Source organism: Amblyomma mixtum, chromosome 5 (genome assembly GCF_055824585.1).
Source record: "Amblyomma mixtum isolate Tamu chromosome 5, ASM5582458v1, whole genome shotgun sequence".
Classification (NCBI taxonomy): Eukaryota; Metazoa; Arthropoda; class Arachnida; order Ixodida; family Ixodidae; genus Amblyomma; species Amblyomma mixtum.
The window spans coordinates 33,972,360-33,990,875 of NC_143016.1; the positions used below are offsets into that span (position 1 = coordinate 33,972,360).

Below are 18,516 nucleotides of genomic sequence, written 5' to 3' on the forward strand. Positions count from 1 at the left end.
TGAGCATAAATGCTTTTTGTTAGCAAAAAAGGCGAAGTAGGTGGCAGCAGCCTTCGCATGCACTTGGCATTCGTGGAGGTCAATACGCCTGCAAATGGCGGTCTAACTCTATTTAAAAATTACTTTCAACTTTCCATATAATGTGCCTAAGCTGACGGAAACACTCCCGAACAACGCACAATCTGTTGAATGAGACCACAATCTTTTAAGAACAATATAGTCGCGCCCAGCGAATCTATGGCATATGGCGTGTCCGGTGCACGCCAGGAAGAAAGCGATAGGGCCGTGAACCGGTTGGGGTAAGCAAAGAGCGCAGTTCAAGGAAAGAAACGCGGCAAAACTCGCTTTAATATGTTATAGGAGTCTACTCCATTGCAATCGGAAAACTTAAGTGCTTCACATATTTCCCCAAAGTCAAAACGCAGGAACGTGAGAGCTCTTGCAGACCCTCACAATTAACACCTGAAAAAGTTCAGATGTTGAACGCTCGGCAAAGGCTTCTTACTCAGCGCTTTCTGACCCTTGTCTTCCCCAGCGCTTCCCCAACAGTGGTTTACTTCAAAACCCCTGCGAAAATCACTGTCAATTTTTTCTAACGGTTTACAACCTGTTCCGGCACTGCGATCACGTTCTGCTTAGTTTAGAACGCCAAGCATCGTAGCGCGTTGATTGAAAATTCTGCGTTACCTTCTGTACAGTGTCCTGATACCTCTTCTTTTCCGGCATGGTTCCTGTTCATTAACATTAGAAGCGGAGCATTGTGGTCATATCAGATACAATAAAGAGATAGCAGAGGACACTGACGTTCCCCCATTAATCCAGTTTCCCGGCTAACTTATTTTATACCTTCGGTTCGGCTTCGGGCTCCTGCGCCGAATTACAAGGAATGCAATGTTAAAAAAAAAAGCCAGCGTTAAGCCTGTCAAGCTTGCTAGCTTGTTTCTGCGCATTCTCAAGCGATGCCAGTGAATATATCCAGTGAGAAATAAATATTACCAACTCAGCGACCAAGGGCAGAAAACTTCTCCCTGACAGGTTGCAAAAGTTCGAAGCGCTCGAACGAAAGGCAGGCCTCTGAAACCGCTTTTATCGCACCGAAGCACACACGAGCGAACACTTCTCCATCAGTCTAAGGCGCGCCTCACTTAAAAGCGCGCAGCGCTATTGAAGCTACAGCCGCCATCAGTTTATCAGACATCGATTTCACATAGTTTCTTGCAGGCAAAACCGAATGGACAGTGTCTAAGCTGTCGTATCGCTTGGCCGTCGCGACTGGCAAATGCAAAGGTACAGCCTGACAACGAACTGTATTGTGGGCCACCAATTTATTTACGGTGGCCCGTGATAGCTGACATCAGCCGCGACTCGCGTAGCGCTGCATGTTTGTAGTCAAGTGAGGCATGATTTCAGTTCCTCTATCATTTCTCACTGTTTATACTGCCCGCCGTTATCGCCACTTTCGTTTTACATCTTCCTCCTTGGATGCCTGATAAATTCTGCGGAGCGGCTTATGGATAGCGTCAAGTGATTCGCTTATACTATCGAGAATGTTAAGAGAATAACATTTTTTGCAGGAAGATTTTCGCTTTATATTTTCGGAGACAGCTTGCGTGTTTTAAAAGCTCTGGCGCTGGCCTAGGGCACTGGCATGGACACGGGTTGTGTGAAAGCCATCATTAATTAAGCCAGAGGCAAATGTTTAGGGATTAAGATCAGCAGCACTGTTGAACTTCAACTTCAGGTGTGACAGCGAGAAATGGGAGGTTGAACACCAATAGCTATCCACACAACCGTAACGCTGCCAAGACACTGCGTACAGGAACCGGTCATGTGTTTGTCTCGGGTATAAACTGTCTTCAAACGCATTCGTGCCCCGCCGCGGTGGCTCAGTGGTTACGGCGCTCGGCTGCTGACCCGAAAGACGTGGGTTCGATACCGGCCGCGGCGGCCGAATTTCGATGAAGGCGAAATTCTTGAGGCCCGTGTACTGTGCGATGTCAGTGCACGTTAAAGAACCCCAGGTGGTCGAAATATCCGGAGCCCTTCACTACGGCGTCCCTCATAGCCTGAGTTGCTTTGGGACGTTAAGCCCCAACAAACCAAACGCATTCGTAAACCTGACTGAGTAAACGTCCTCGCATTTTTTTAAATCTCAGTTTTTATAAAGGGAATTGTGTTTATTTTCCAGCATAACAAATCTATAAAGAAACTATCACTGCTGCAATTTTACAGCTACAGCTGTACGGGTGTAGCTGTATGGGCGTATAGGTCTCGTCGTCTGTACACCCATCCTACAGTTACCCTACCCGACAGTTACTAAGCACTCCTACCGGCGCCAGTATTTCGCTCCACCCCAGCTCACTCCTCTCACCTTCTGCACGTTGTGCGCATAACGAGAGCGAATTGAGCAATACGTAATCACACCGTTCCATGGAGAAGCTGGCATGTAGGAAATACACCGGTGTTCACGTGGCCGCGGCGACGATCAGCTGATTCTTCTCTCAGCAAAAACGTGGGCGCTTATCGCAAATGATAAAACCTGAAAACGCTTTTATCACCTTCCTCCGTACCTGAAAAGAGCGGCGATCAGTGCTGGGCCCTCGAGGCTTGTGAAAACGAAATTGTCGAAGAGCGCCCGAACGGCTGTCTCTCGATTACGTCTTTCGGAGTTGATTTGATCTCGAATGGCTGCCTAAGCTGTTTTCTTTACACACCCCTCGGCAAATGATAACACAAGGACGCAGGTTTTATCCTCTTGCATTGAGTGCGTGTTTGGCGCGATAGATCTATGACGTTTACCACGCATTGTTTTCTGTATGTCGCGATATACCTGTACACACAGACGCTTTGTGCATGACGAGGCCCAGATGAACAAATGTACGTCAATCAGATATGATTCATGTATGTGCACTTCACATATATTTTTGGCCTTCTGTAAACTAGAATCAGACATTACGCACATTTCCAGAGAAGTAAAAAGTACACGCGAATCTGACGCACTTTCTTGGAAGACAAAACGGCCTTCTACTTAGCAGCACTAAGAAAATTGGTTTCGTTGTTAGAGACCAAGCTTAATAATGAGAGAGATTTTATCCTGGGCCCAACACTGAACGCGGAAGTTTACATTTAAGATGGCGCGGCCGCGCTACCAAGTAATGCATCCAAATGGCTGCATTAATTTGTGACCGAGGAAACTCGACAGCACGGACAAGCGGAAGTTCTTTCTCCCTTCATTTCCGCTGGCCAAAGCTCAGGGGTTTAAATATCCGATAGCAGATGCCGCGACCAGCAAAAATCTTTCCCTTCTTTTTTTTGTTTTCTTTAATACATAATCACATACTACTACTGCAAGCGGAAGTTTTGGAAGCTTGACGAAGCAAAGCGTAAATAGAATCATTTTGGCGCAAGGGCGCAGCCTGGTGGTGCTGAATTTGGTCTCCGGACCAGGAGGAATGTCTTTTCCCGAGTAGGAATTTTTATTTACAGGAAGCAGCTCTTTTTTTCTTACCGAAGTTGGTACAAATCTGTGCAACGCAGACTTTCATTTCATAAAATTTCCTCCACCCTCCGATTTCCCCAGAACTTACTCGGTTCATTGCATGTCCTGTTCTGCTTGCATACAAGCATCCAAGATGCAAGAAAAAAACTTAAAAAAAAAACGAACGCAAACTATAAAAGTCGAGCAACCGTTGCTGCATTCTATGACTGACTATACTACAGTGCTGCGTGTAGTCGCCTAGCGTCAATTTACATCTATGCTGTGCTTCTGTGTTTCGGCTCTATCCTATAGCAATACTCGTGATTTACTGCTTCTCGTTAACGGTGCGCAGGCGTTGTCGGTGGCCGTCTCCTTGGGCGCCTTCCTGCGCATCATGGTGGCTTCCAGTGACAGCCGCATCATCCCCGACTACCAAGGGTCGGTCAAGGGTAACCAGCATTCACATCTACTTCGCGTTCTCCCTTATGCCATGCCTTTGGGTGAGCGCTGGCTCATATCTTTCATGGCATATGCTTGATTTCAATCCGGCCGAAGTATTCTGGTTTCCCCCCGAGCTAGCCAATTACGTGTGTGTGCGGTTGCAGCACATGGCGCGCCGTGTTTTACCAAATAAGCTACGTCTGTATCGCTTCTAGTAATTTAGGTTTGATGAGGTTTAGAATTACACATTGAATACAAGCGAGTCACAGTGAGAAGCAACTAGCGGCAGGTTGCAGTGCTACAGAGCTCGTTTCCTGAGGAACAATGTGGCCAGCATGAGCATTTGAAACCAACAAATATCGACCGCAAAATGTGCCTCTCCTATTCAAACTGAGGTATGCTACTGAACTCTCGGATAACAGTTCGTGCGCAGTACGCCGGAGATGGGGTCACATAAAGGGTTGTTTTGTTACTCGTGTCAGAAGTTCCATTGTTGATTTAATCAAGCCAACGCACACTTATCGCAATGCACGCAGCAACCTATTTTTGCATTATGATCCGTTTTCCTATTTCCTATCTTATCTTGCTCTTTTCCTAGTTTATTTTTGTCGTCAGCTAATATTTCTGGTAGCAATCATTGTAAGATAGACGAATGCGTAATAATTTATCTTGCAATAAAATCAATTTTATTGCTGCAATGTAAAAGGCTATTGACCTTTCCCGTACATTGTCCGTTTTCTTTCCTTTCTTCTCTTTTAGTGAACACGATGCTGTTTCTATTTCCCGGGATATACTGTCTCCTGAGAACTACAACTTGTATTCTTCTCATCTGGGGAACAAAGATTGTAAGTTCCATCGAAACTGCCACTCGTTTCACAAGTGTGTTCAAATTGACTTGTTAATTTAATACATTTTCCAGAAAGCAGAGGCTTCAACGTCTTGTGCACGTTTTTCTTGCATCTTATTTAGGCAACTATGCACAGAATGAGAATGTTGACAAGAGGGTACTTTGGTGATGTTCACTGACTGAGAAATACCAGCCTACCAGAGGAAAAAGAACGCGTGCGCAAGAAGTGGACCCAGCGTCGTCCTTTCGTGGATCCTCTTCTTGTGCATGACTTTTTTCCCCCGCTGGTTTTTTCCCATGAAATATGCACCAACTGGACTAGCAAGCCGCGCTTCTTAAATTTGATGTTAATCGTGCTTCACTATGCCCGCAAGGAGTAAAAAAAAAGAATCAAGCGCATTCGCGTTTACAGAAATATGCTGCGCAATTAGCTACTGCATGGATGATTGATTTAAAACGTTTCGCTTTGTGAAAATATCGCACAGTCTGCCAAATTCAAGCTGTCGCAGAGCACAAAATGTGAATAGCTTGAGAACGAGTTGGGCCTGCAGTTAGGCCCATGTGCAGTCACGGTGTTTCCGCGATGATATGCTTGCGCGGTCTCAGTTCTCTAATTATGTTTATGTTTTTCAAGTTTATCGTCGACTACTGCTTAATTTCTTAACAACTTTTGCCCCCGTCCACGCGTCAACAAAATCAGGTTGTAGAAATAAACTAACCTGAGAACTCGTTTCCCAGTGTGTGCCCAACGCTATAGCGTGACGCGCCAGTTGCCTTCCACTGTCTTTTTTTTTTTTGTCCTCAGTTCTCGTAATCCTCCGTTCATTTGTGCAAGTAAGACCTACCGACAAAGCATACATTTATTAAACTTGCCAGCCTCTTGATCTTTCATTACTGTTTGCCTCTCTAAGACGTCTGTGTATACACGAACCACACTACCCTGTTTTTATTGTAGAACCCTGAAAACACATGTGAGTCATTGTGTCACGGTCGACGTTGCGTAACGCTGATAGTAAGAGCTTTCCAGACGAGAAATAAATACCTCGAAGGAAACCCTATACTCACTTCTATTCTCTTGGCGGCAACGAGGAATGTCTAACAACACATCTTGTTGAAAAATTCGGAAGCCGCGTCATGCGCATGAGTAACCACAATGGTTCTGCCTTGGCGGTTTTGCACAGGCCGAGATAACGGTATCGAAGTGTATGAGAAAAATAAGTGTCATTGACGCCGTGGTGCCAGGAGCAGATAAAGTACTTGGAGCGATTGTGTTGTCAAGGGCATCGACCGCTTCTTTGGTATAAACGAGCTAAAAAAGGGAGTTTGATTACGCTGTCGTGTAAAAGTGATTGCAGTACGGGAATTTCCCGTCCTTCAAAGCAATTTTCAGGCTGTCTGTACCATACACTGCCGCGGTTTGCTTCCTTTTTCTCCATGAACAAAAATTAGATAACATATCTTTACCCCCACAGCCTACTCTTGACCATAATGCGTTTCTTATTTTGTTTAAATTTGTCCGTAATTTGCATCCAAGCACATCGGAAACAGTGTCAGTGAGGCCGTAACTTAGCAAGTCGCCTTCTCAGCATCACCGAATAGAGCGATCAATAGAGTAACGGGGCTGTTAAGTGGTGCAAGCAGGAATTCATTAAAAGGCTTAACAAATGCCTGCACTCCGTTTCGATATGCTCCGCAGCACTGCAGGATTGAAACGCGCTACGTCGAGCGTTTTATTCTTTATGACGGCCGAAGGCCGCCGTGTTTCTAGTGTTCGACACAGCTACAGTCAGTTAATAACGGCTGAAGGTGGCTTGTCCACATCACAAACAGCTGTTTCCTGAGTCCAACTGAAGATTCAGCCGGTGGGCTCAGTTTCGCCATTGCCGCAGCTGAAACTGTTAGAAGCATGGCAACTAAAAGGATAAATATACGTGTACTTTCAGAAGAATGAGAATTTTGCGTGTTGATCGGAGATATTTTTGGTAATATGAGAGCTTCGCTGCTGCTTCCTTCTCTTAATCACAGGAGCGTGCTCAGCTCGTGCTGCCGTGGATAGTGACGGGCATCATAGACCTCGTGCTCTGCGTCGTCGGCATGGCCGTGCTGGGAATTGCAGCTGTAAGTTTGTGTTGGGTCACAATTTCTTAATTTTTTATCACAGACTGCTTTATACGGGGGAGTTAGCCGCACAGAAATCTGCCCAAAGGTTCTATTCCTGAGTGGCACCTACTTCCCGTCATACACAGCGAGTTGTGTTCACTATTACCTGCAACACACAGGATCCACTTGGTGTCAACTTCACCGGTTGCTCAATTTTACCGCAATAGCGTTAAAGGCCCCGCCTCGCAGAAAATCCGGCGTCGTCGTCGGCGTCGTTCGTGAGCGAAAAATCCACGAAAAAAATTTAAAAATTTCCACCTGCCAGGGTGGACAGTTGGCCGCCTGACGACCGTCGCAGGTTTCCGCCACTAAGATCGACCGTAAGGGAGCCTTACGGAAGCGCGGGCAAAGCAACCTGGGTCACACGAACCCCCCAGCACCCACCTGTGAGACAGTGGCGCATCGTCTAACCGCCGCATCACTACGCCAGGAATGGTATGAGGCCTTCCCGCGATCCTTGAATCTATGAAGTAGCCGATGCGAACGGGACCCAATATCGGTGTCGCATTCTACTCTTAAACGCAGGGCTTAAACGTCCCCTCAGTTTTTTCTCGATTTTTGAAATCGAGCGGACAAGGACGCAACAGTAAAACAATTTATATAAAAAAGAGAAGCGAAACCTTATTAATTAAGAGAAAGGAAAAAAAGATCGCCATCTCAAGGACTGTTAGGGCCTTTCAGACGACCCACGGGTATACATTTCCAATAAAGTCTGTTATAAAGCAGGCAAAAACTAACACAAAGTGTACTTTATGGATGATTGCAAGGTTTTAAACTGTTTTAAAAGTTTACGAGGTGAAACGAGGTTGTAAAGTTTTAAATTAAAATAAAACATTTTTTTTTGTAAATCACGCTTGTAGCGCATGCCAGCGCTACGAATTCTCTTCCTTCAACATATTGACGCTAGCGCTACTGAAGACGACGACGTGAGGACATTAAGCAAAAAGGACGAAGTTCGCCACCATCGGACTCGGCACCGGACGTTCTTGGGAGCCTTATGAACCGCCTTGTGCGTTAGCGCGTCTTACACCGACGTGACATCTGGTGGAGGTGCTGGGTACATCTTTCATGTACCGGACGCCCCCATCAAGTCGCGATTCCAGCAGAGGTCGACCACCCCCGGTAGACACGCCCGTTCACCAGGGCAGCCGCCGACTACAAGGCGGTTCAGAAGGCTCCCAAGAACGTCCGGTGCCGAGTCCGATGGTGGCGAACTTCGTCCTTTTTGCTTAATGTCCTCACGTCGTCGTCTTCAGTAGCGCTAGCGTCATTAGCCCCCCCGTTAGGCCTATCTCCCGAGTTCGGGCTGCTCCCTGACCACAAGTCAACAAGGAGTACCGGCGCTGCTGCAATGAATCCTCCAACATCAACTGCGCCCGTCCTTCTCCATCACCAACGGGATCCGCCGCGTTTCCACGGCCTACCTCATGAGGACGCCGAGGACTGGCTCGACCAGTTCGACCGGGTGGCCACATTCAATTCTTGGGACGGGGACTCAAAGATGCGCCATGTCTATTTTGCTCTGGAAGACTCTGCAAGGACATGGTACGTAAACCATGAATCTTGCCTGCAAACATGGGAGACATTCAAAGCAGAATTTCTCCAGGCGTTCACCAGTACGTTTCGCAAGGAGAAGGCCGACCTTCTTCTGCAGAATCGCATCCAACTTCCGAACGAAAGTGTAATGGTGTACGTGGAAGAGATGACACGCCTCTTCCGTCGCGCAGACCCAAGCATGCCGGAGGAAAAGAAGGTGCGATTGCTGATGAAGGGTGTAAAGGAGCAGCTTTTCGCAGGCCTGGTTCGTAGTCCACCCGCAACAGTAAACGAATTCGTCAAGGAAGCAATGTCCATTGAGAAATCACTCGACATGCGGGCACGACAGTACGAGCGCACTAACGTATCGATGCTCTGCACCCGTACTGAGGGAACCTCCATGACCTCAGGAGAATCGCTGCGTGAGGTCATTCGAGCCATTGTAAGGGAAGAGGTGGCGAAGGCTTTGCAGCACACCCCTGCTCAGCCGCAGATTGCGTCGTTTACAGATGTCATTCGCGAAGAGGTCGAACAAGCATTAGGTACGTCGCAGCTTCCGGCAGCCACTCCACCGCCGCCACAAACATTGAGTTATGCTGCCGCCGCAAGCCGTTTCCTTCCGGCCTCGACCCAACGATATGAAGCACCTACGCCAGCCGCTCCTCAGCTTCCACCTTCCCAGTCGAACATTGTCCAGCGACCTAGGCGTCGCAGAACTGACGTCTGGAGAACCCCGGACCATCGACCGTTGTGCTACCATTGCGGGGCACCTGGGCACATCTGGCGCCGCTGTCCATATAAGGAGATGGGTCTTCGAGGGTACCCCTTCGGTGCTCCCCGTCCGCTGCCTGGAGAGCGACCAAGGGAGATCGCAGATTACATCTCCCATGCGGACTCCGGCCAGCGTCGCATCTCGCGATCACCATCTCCGCGCCGCTACAGTTCTCCGGGACCCAGCGACCAGGGCCAGTCTAGAAGTCCCCGTAGGGGAAACTAGACGCGGCAGCCTCTGGAGGTGCGGCTGCTCGACGACAAGAACAAGACCCTCCAACGCCGCCAGACACATCGCCAATGCCGTGCAACACACCGTCCTCGACGACCCACGAACGACAGCATGTTAAGACAAGCCGACAACCCGCCGCACTTCTTCGTAACAACGACGCTTCTCTTCGACGCCGCATCCCTTCGACGCACCAAAGCCGCGATCGGACTCCTCGACAGTAACGCAAGACGCCACCACCGGCCGATTTAGACGTTTCAGTAGACGGCACAGCCGTAACTGCTTTAGTTGACACTGGTGCCGATTATTCTGTGCTCAGTAGACAATTCGCCGCTGTGCTCAAAAAGGTTATGACAGCTTGGGACGGCCCGCAGTTACGTACCGCTGGGGGACATTTGATTACGCCGATAGGAATGTGCACGGCTAGGGTCACGGTGCAAGGGCAAACGTTCCCTGCAAGGTTTGTTGTCCTCGCTGATTGCTCTCGTGATGTTCTCCTGGGTATGGACTTCCTAACGGACAACGGAGCCATCATCGACCTGCAGTCCCAGTCCGTCCAGTTTTCGACAGAGAATGCCATTGACACCACAGATGCCCTCCCGTCGGCGCTCCATATTCTTGACGAGCAAGTGACCGTGCCTCCCCGCTCCAGTATACTGGTGACTGTCGGTTCGCATACCATTCGAGACACTGAAGGTATAGTCGAGAGTAAACAACTTTTGCTTCTCGACCGCGGTATTGCAGTACCTCGGGCGGTCGTGTTTCTGGAAGACGGCAAAGTTGATGTACTCCTGACTAATTTCAGCAATGAGCACCAGCACCTGAACAAGGGGACGACTGTCGCTTACATAGATGCCGTCACTGATACCAAGTGCGCACAAAGCCTGACTCGTGTTTCACAACCGGATCCAGAGGACATAGTCGACGTCAAGTACGACATTAATCAGACATTGCCGCAACAACAACAAGGCATGCTGCGTGACCTGCTCAATCGCTACAGACACACATTTGCGTCGTCTCCGCGAGTCGGCAGGACACACCTTGCTACACATCGGATTATTACGGACGACACGACGCCACCACTGCGACAGTCACCCTACCGTGTTTCCTCTAGAGAACGCGCCGCCATCAGCACGCAAGTAAAGGAAATGCTTGATAACGACGTCATTCGACCGTCTCGGAGCCCCTGGGCCGCACCTGTCGTGCTCGTAAAGAAAAAGGACGGAACATTGCGGTTCTGCGTTGATTACCGGCGACTGAATAACATTACTAAAAAGGACGTTTACCCTTTGCCCAGAATCGACGACGCTTTGGATCGTTTATGCAACGCCAAGTATTTCTCCTCCATGGATTTGAAGTCTGGGTACTGGCAAATAGAGGTAGACGAGAGGGACCGCGAGAAGACGGCATTCATCACTCCAGACGGGTTGTACGAGTTCCAGGTCATGCCATTTGGTCTTTGCTCCGCCCCAGCGACCTTTCAAAGGCTTATGGACACAGTACTCGTGGACCTGAAATGGCACACTTGCCTCGTATACCTGGACGATGTGATCGTATTCGCCCCAACTTTTGACGAGCACCTTCGTCGCCTCGAGGCGGTGCTGCAGGCCATAAAATCCTCTGGACTCACTCTAAAAGCCGAGAAGTGTCACTTCGGTTACGAGGAGTTGAAGTTTTTGGGTCACCTCGTGAACCAAGAAGGGGTCCTTCCGGACCCTGAAAAAACCGTCGCCATCGCGAATTTCCCGCCGCCACGCGATCAGAAAGAAGTTCGGCGTTTCCTTGGACTATGTGCGTATTATCGCCGCTTTGTGAAAAACTTCTCTAAAATCGCTGCGCCCCTTACTTACCTGACCAAGGCCGATGTCCAATTCCAGTGGGAAGCGCCGCAACAACAGGCGTTCCTAGAGCTTCAACGCCGCTTACAGTCACCACCCATTCTGGCGCACTTTGATGAATATGCTGACACTGAGGTACACACCGACGCCAGCAATGTCGGTTTGGGTGCAGTCCTAGTTCAGGTCCAGAAAAATCAACATCGTGTAATTGCCTACGCAAGTCGTGCACTGTCTAAGGCCGAGGCAAACTACTCTGCCACCGAAAAAGAATGCCTCGCCATCGTGTGGGCAATTTCCAAGTTTCGACCATACCTTTACGGTCGACCTTTCAAAGTAGTGACCGACCATCACGCACTTTGTTGGCTGGCCAACATAAAGGATCCTTCAGGGCGCCTTGCACGATGGAGTCTCCGACTGCAGGAATACGACATTTCTGTAACCTACAAATCCGGCCACAAACACTTGGACGCCGACTGCCTTTCCCGTGCCCCTGCACAACCAGCTCCTGACGACGCTGCGGACGACGACGCCTTTGTGACCGCCCTAAACTCTACCGACTTTGCTGACCAACAACGCGCCGACCCGGACCTTCGAGACGTCATTGATTATCTTGAAGGTGCCAGTGGCAGAGTACCTGCCGCCTTCCGGCGAGCTTTGTCTTCCCTCTGCCTCCGTGACGGCGTACTCTACAAAAAGAACTTTTCTTCTAACAGTCGCGAGTACTTGCTCGTCGTGCCCGAGAACCTACGCGTCGAAATTTTGAATGCCTGCCACGACGAACCTGCTTCCGGCCACCTTGGCGTCAAGATTCGCGAAAAATACTACTGGCCTCGCCTTGGACATGACGTTACGCATTACGTTCGCTCTTGCCGTGACTGTCAGCGCCGCAAGGTTCCTCCTGCCAAGCCCGCCGGCTTCCTCAAGCCCATTGACCCGCCGTCCCGACCATTCCAACAAATCGGGATGGACTTGCTCGGCCCGTTCCCCATATCAAACTCCGGAAAGCGGTGGATAATTGTCGCCACAGACTATCTCACGCGTTACGCGGAGACAGCCGCTCTTTCGAGTGGAACCGCTATCGATGTGGCCAAATTTTTTGTGCTTCAGATCGTCCTGCGCCACGGCGCACCCCGGGTTCTCATTACTGACCGAGGAGCTGCCTTTACTGCTGAGCTCATGCAGCATATCCTTGCTTTCAGCCACACGAGCCACCGCAGGTCGACCTCATACCACCCCCAGACGAACGGCTTGACCGAACGTCTGAACAAGACTCTCGCGGATATGCTTTCGATGTACGTGGACGTGGAGCACAAAACGTGGGATGAAGTCCTGCCTTATGTCACGTTCGCCTATAATACCGCCGTCCAGGAAACAACCAACATGACACCGTTCGGTCTCGTCTATGGACGACCGGTGACCACAACACTCGACGCTATGCTTCCCAAGTCGACGACCACCCAAATGCCGACGTTGCCCACTTTTTACAGCGCGCCGAGGATGCTCGTCAACTCGCCCGGGTGCGAATTCGCGCTCAGCAGGACCAAGATGCCCGACGGTACAACCTGCGGAGACGGGCGGTCGAATATTTCCCAGGCGACCTTGTCTGGGTTTGGTCCCCAATCCGACGTCGCGGACTCAGCGACAAGCTCTTACGTCGTTACTTCGGCCCCTACCAAGTCCTGCGGCGCATCGGCGATCTCAACTATGAAGTCATTCCTGATCAAACACCACGCTCACGACGCGACGCGCGCCCCGAGGTGGTCCACGTCGTTCGCCTGAAACCGTATCACGCAAGGACACTGTGACACTCCCTCTGACGCTGGTTTCCTTTAGCATCGGGACGATGCTTTTCGAACGGGGGGGCTAATGACGCTAGCGCTACTGAAGACGACGACGTGAGGACATTAAGCAAAAAGGACGAAGTTCGCCACCATCGGACTCGGCACCGGACGTTCTTGGGAGCCTTCTGAACCGCCTTGTGCGTTAGCGCGTCTTACACCGACGTGACAATATTATCGTTTATCTTTTCTATTTATGAATTTTGTGCAAGAATACCTTCCAGACTTTCCACAGGGTGAAGGTAATGACACTGGTAGCTGTAGTGTTGCCTCCACGATAAGTGTCCCTCTCTTATTAAGTTTGCGTGGATCAAATAATTACAAATGGCACACATCCGAGAGCATCTTCTCCGCGTCCTAAGTTGACCTGGAAAGGGGCTTTCATAGCCAGCGAATGAAAGCTAGTTTATCAGATTACCATTTATCAGATACCACGACTTCACATGTAAAAGTTTCATGTACAAGAAGTCATACGTACAGCTATCGTTGAAAGAAATAAATTGAGTACTAACTGTTAACATGCACTCATACGCATCAGCATACGCTAGGCTTGCAGAGGTAAGACTCCATCACTTTAGATACCTCATACAGAACTGCGTGCTCGTTGTAAACGCTCATACGTTCTACATATTGCTTTAAGTTGTGCCCCAGTTTTACCAAAGTTCCAAATGGCCCGGGTTTCGTATCTCTATGCAGACGCAAAGCGGTGCGGAGGACTTCGGGCATGGCTACTCGGAGTGGTTCGCCGGGGGAGCCGGGTTGTGCGCATTCCTCTTCGTCATCATGGTGAGGAAAAAATGTGTTTCTTCTCTTGTTCCTCCTTGCACGACCTAAACACTCGGTTTTCCGTCCATAACAAGATGCTGATATGTGCGGAAAGTCCTAATGCATAAGACGTACGCGTAACGAAACTATTGTTCCACAATATGTGCCAACATGTTAGAGTTGCGTTTGAGGAAAAAAATTAATCAACATCACTTTCGATCTCAGTTATTCGAAAACTATAAAAAAATTCGCATTGAGTTAATAGGCTACTGACATATCTAATCAGAGTATCTGTTTGCATCGCGACCGCGGCATTGTTGGTTCCAGGATTTCAGCCTACTTTAGCCCCATAGTACAATGCTCATTCTATATGGCATGCCTGGTTAGAACAGCGTTTCTGTAGACTTACGACTTGGACGATACCGTCAGATTTTCTCAAACTGAGGAATCGGCAGCTCAAACTGCCCACGTTGTTTTTAGAGTGCCGTACAAGGAGCTCCAACGTGAAAAGTAACAACCAGCTGCACACATGAACATATACTCCGCGGTTGCTTCAGAGCTGAAACTGAAAATGACTCATGGGTATCATCCATCCACAGTAAAACTATTTAGATTAAAGAAAAAAAAAGCGTGTGTTTCGCTCATGAGTATAGAGTAATCATTGGATTAATGCGGGATAATTTGTTCCATTTGGCAATGAAGTTACCTGTACCTAAACTCTGCCGTTCATACTGCACAGTTTGGCCCATACGAGCGATAAGATTGCAGGCTTAGAGGTGCCCGTAGTATGCGCATAACTACTCTCGACATCAAGCCTTCAATTTCACTTACGCGTCAGCTACAAGATGACGATGATGGAAGCGTTGACTACAGAATTTCGCGAAATTAGTATCGATCAGGCAACGCTGTAAGCTGTCACTAAGTCGCACTGTCTGCACTCTGCAGACATCACCAGAACTGGAGAGCAGTCGTCTGTTCCGACTTATCTGGGTAGATCCTATCAGAAAGGCGAGTATTCATACAGGGCAAGATATACTGTAACGGTTCGCAAGGCGACACAGACCGCATTGCTAAGGTCATGTGCAACGCGTGAAAGTTTTGTTCTTTGCGATAACGATCATAACGACGACGATGACGGTGGTGATGAGGGTGTTTTTATTGACGCTATTTGCAAAATTAGAGGCAAGACTTCCCGCAACCACAATAGGATTGAACGGCTGTGCTTGAAAGACTGTAATTGGAAAGCAACCGAACCAAGATTTGTTGACGAAAAAAAAAATAGATAAATCACGGAGAGGTCAGCCAAGGTCCGGGAATTAGCTTATCGTCAGTGGCAGCTCCATAGCGTCATAGCAGTACGAAGAGGTGCATTTCATCACGGTCATTTTCTCTCTATATCAGTCAATTCCAATCAATCAATTTTATCTTAAAGGCACTCTGAGGAAAACTCTATCCACTTATTGCTCCTAATGAAAACTAATTCTCTAGCTCTATCTGGCTGTACTGACTTTTTTTCCGGCATTAAAAGTATTTATCATCGAGAAAATGGGACTTCAAAATCTCCCCATCATTTGATTCAAACTCGTGACGTCCTTGCCGAGAAGTCCCGGTTGCCTCCGTGTTGAAGTGAATGGCGCTGTAACGTAGCCTCTGAGATCCGCGATTGGAATCCTCAGTGTCCCTTCCAGAAAGCAACCGCACTGCGTTTTAAGACTGAAAAATAAAAAGAGGGGGAATCAGTGCAGTTTTTTTTTCTTGCTATATTTAAGGGACAGTGAGGACAGAGTAAAACCGGCCTAGAACACCACGGTCTAGTGACAGGGGCTACTTTTCATGAAAACTGAGCTGTTGCTAGCTATAAAAGGTTAAAAGAAAAGAAACAGAGGCGTCGCGCCACCGGCCGTTTTCACAAGCTAACTGCGCTAACGTAAATGCATAATTACGCCGATCCCTGAGGCTAGGCTACACCACATTCACTTCCAAACGATAATCACGGAACCCTTTCTGGTCTCGTCATGAGTTTCGATAAAGTAGTGGAAAACAATGTGAATTTATAAATGCGAATTTTTCAGCAATAAATATGCGCTTTTGCTGTAAAACAAACACCAAAATACCCGCCATAAAAACCATACAGCCGATTTTTCTTAATACAAAGCTGAATCTTGTTCTGGGTGTCCGTTTAAAAAAACTTCGCACGGACGTACTGCTGCGAACGAGAGGACGGTCAACAAGTTTGGCAAAGGACGTTTCTGTGAGTCTAGCGCTTCATGTACAACTCTTCCTCCATCCAGGTGTACTTTGTGATCTGCGTGATGTCCTACTTCGAAGACCTGGTCAAGAAGCCGAACACAAGTAAGCATTACCTCGTGCCAGTTCTGCAACTGCTAAAACATTTCTTCCGTTTCATTTTCCTGCATTTCTCCTTGAACTGCCTTTTTATTGATCTCGTTTCAATGTGTCGCTTCTCTTCCTAACAGCCTGATTTTCGACATTTCTCTCCTTCCGTTCCCTGGCTTCCTTTCGTTCTTTGCTCTGATTACAGAAAATAGGTCAACCTTGAATGAGCGGGGAAAAAACAGTTTTGAGTGTGGAAATAATGCGTGCGACAGGCGCCAGCACTAGGCCTCTGCTGTTGCAACACGACGTGATTAAAGTGTCATCCCAACACTTATTTCTGGCTAACGCACAGGCGGAAGGAATTTCAAAGAGGGCACATACTTTATTAACACGCAGCCAACTGTTACTCGTCCTCGATGAGCGAAAAGCATACTTTTGTCTTCTTCCAAATCTAACTTTCCTCTTAACAAATGGTTATTTCACATGAGACATAGGAATGAAAACAAATTTTGTTTCATATTGGCAAAAAGAGCAGCCAAGAATCGATTGACCAGAGCTACTGTTCACTGCGAGAGAGAAAAAATATAAAACTGCATGAAAAAGTATTATAATGAATGTTGAAAAACCTCACACCGTCCGCAAAGTTAGCAGACCGAGACACGTGGCACCAATGCTAGCAAAAATCACCACTGACAACATTCTGAAGACAACCTGTCACATTTCGATCAAAGGCAAAATATGATTAGGCTACAGAGCTGTGTCTCGCGGCCAATTTGGCCTTAAGCGACAGCAATTGCAGCCGAGCTGCATCACATGTGCACGCAACAAACTTCTGAGCACCGTTTATCAGTGGCCTTCTGCAGCCTTTTCTGTTATAAGGTCCTTCTGAGGGTATATTAAATTTCTGTCAGCTTAGAGCAAACTCATTTAACCGCCTACTGAAACTTGAAGCCCAACTTTCTGAGGTTGACGCCCCTCCCTGTCTCATTTTCCCGGCGCAGACTTCTTCAAGGGCCGCGGGTGGAGCGCTGCGATGCGAGAACGGCGCCACAAGGAGGCCGCGGGGGTCGCCACCGTCAACACGGCCTTTGAGGCCTGAGCAGTGGGCCGCGCACCCGGGAATCTCAACGGGCAGCGACACGAACGTTGCCGCCTACTCTCAACATCACCATCGCGGAAAATTATTTACCCTCCTCACCACACTTGCCATCATCGCACTCTTTCTCCACCCCCTCCTCACGTCGGCCTCTAGCCTGAACTCGCTGACGTTATTACTACCGCGCTCCGTTGTTGAACCGAGCCGTATATTTTGCCATCATTATTCAAAATGTTGATGCGTCGCACTTCAATTACCAACCTTTAGGTTTACTGCTGTCAGAACTGCATTAATTTTCTGACGTTGTTGCTAGCCTCCATGAGATTAAGCGCGCGAAACGCCGGTTACGTCACGCATCCGTTTTGCCTCAAGTGCGCGAAAATTTTGCATACAATTAAAGCGCGTCATTCTGCACCGTTCACATGCTTTTCTGTTCATGAAGTTTGCGCTCTGTCCTAAGTCAACAATCAATATAGGTACGGAACTGTTTTCTGTCTTTCCGTGAATAAAGGTTGCATTTTTATACTATAAATGCTCTCTCTTGCTTATGATTTTCTACGGGATCAATAAAATTGTGCCTCAATTCAACTAGTCTAACGCCTGAAATCATTTAAATCTTGTTTATTATACCTGCTAAAAACTGCAGCCTACCGCCTACTCTTTGTGAAGACAAGTAATGCGATGCAGTCATATTTGATCTCTGCTGCCTTATTTCTTTAAGCGGTTCTAAAATGACGTCATGCAGACTTGCAAGCCAAAGACTTGAACTCATTAATAGTGTGAGTACCTAAGTGGTCCAAGGTGAAGAGTGAAGAGTCTAGATGTTTATTTTTTAGATGTGTCTTCTGATGTGCGCATTCACAACTTAGAAGCATTATTATTCGCGTTATCCTCTGGAAGACTAAGGAAAGCTTAACCTTCTGCTACGAATGCTACGAAGCCATAGCTGGTGTATAAACTTCCTTGCGAGTAAAACATTTTTTTTTTTTAAATGCTCAACGATGCTTAGCGGTTCGCTCATCAGAAAATGGTTTACAGACGGAGTCAGCAGGTCCATATCTATTTTTTTTTCCACACTTGCATCGAAGGGCCTATCTCTCCCTTTAATCTGATATTACAAGTAAGACCATTTTAGAAAAAGTTCCCGGAGCGAGCTGCGAGGCTGTGTGGAGCCGTGTGC

The 18,516-nt window shown here is 48.1% G+C and overlaps 2 protein-coding genes across 3 annotated transcripts in view; one reads left to right on the forward strand and one right to left on the reverse strand.

Annotated features, from left to right (window-relative positions):
* Nucleotides 1-2,663, reverse strand: part of LOC149341701 (uncharacterized) — a 70,446-nt gene extending 67,783 nt beyond the window's left edge. For both annotated transcript variants that reach the window (XM_089543868.1, XM_089543867.1), the window contains exon 1: nucleotides 2,571-2,663. The gene's annotated coding sequence lies outside the window, so the exon portion shown is untranslated. The remainder of the gene's footprint in view (nucleotides 1-2,570) is intronic.
* LOC149341702 (uncharacterized) overlaps nucleotides 1-17,913 on the forward strand; it is a 29,684-nt gene extending 11,771 nt beyond the window's left edge. The window contains exons 2-7 of the mRNA XM_089543869.1: nucleotides 3,831-3,927; nucleotides 4,679-4,764; nucleotides 6,792-6,884; nucleotides 13,835-13,924; nucleotides 16,195-16,255; nucleotides 17,242-17,913. Coding sequence (XP_089399995.1) covers nucleotides 3,831-3,927; nucleotides 4,679-4,764; nucleotides 6,792-6,884; nucleotides 13,835-13,924; nucleotides 16,195-16,255; nucleotides 17,242-17,339 — 525 coding nt within the window. The 3' untranslated portion in view covers nucleotides 17,340-17,913. The remainder of the gene's footprint in view (nucleotides 1-3,830; nucleotides 3,928-4,678; nucleotides 4,765-6,791; nucleotides 6,885-13,834; nucleotides 13,925-16,194; nucleotides 16,256-17,241) is intronic.
* The last annotated feature ends 603 nt before the right edge of the window (nucleotides 17,914-18,516 follow it).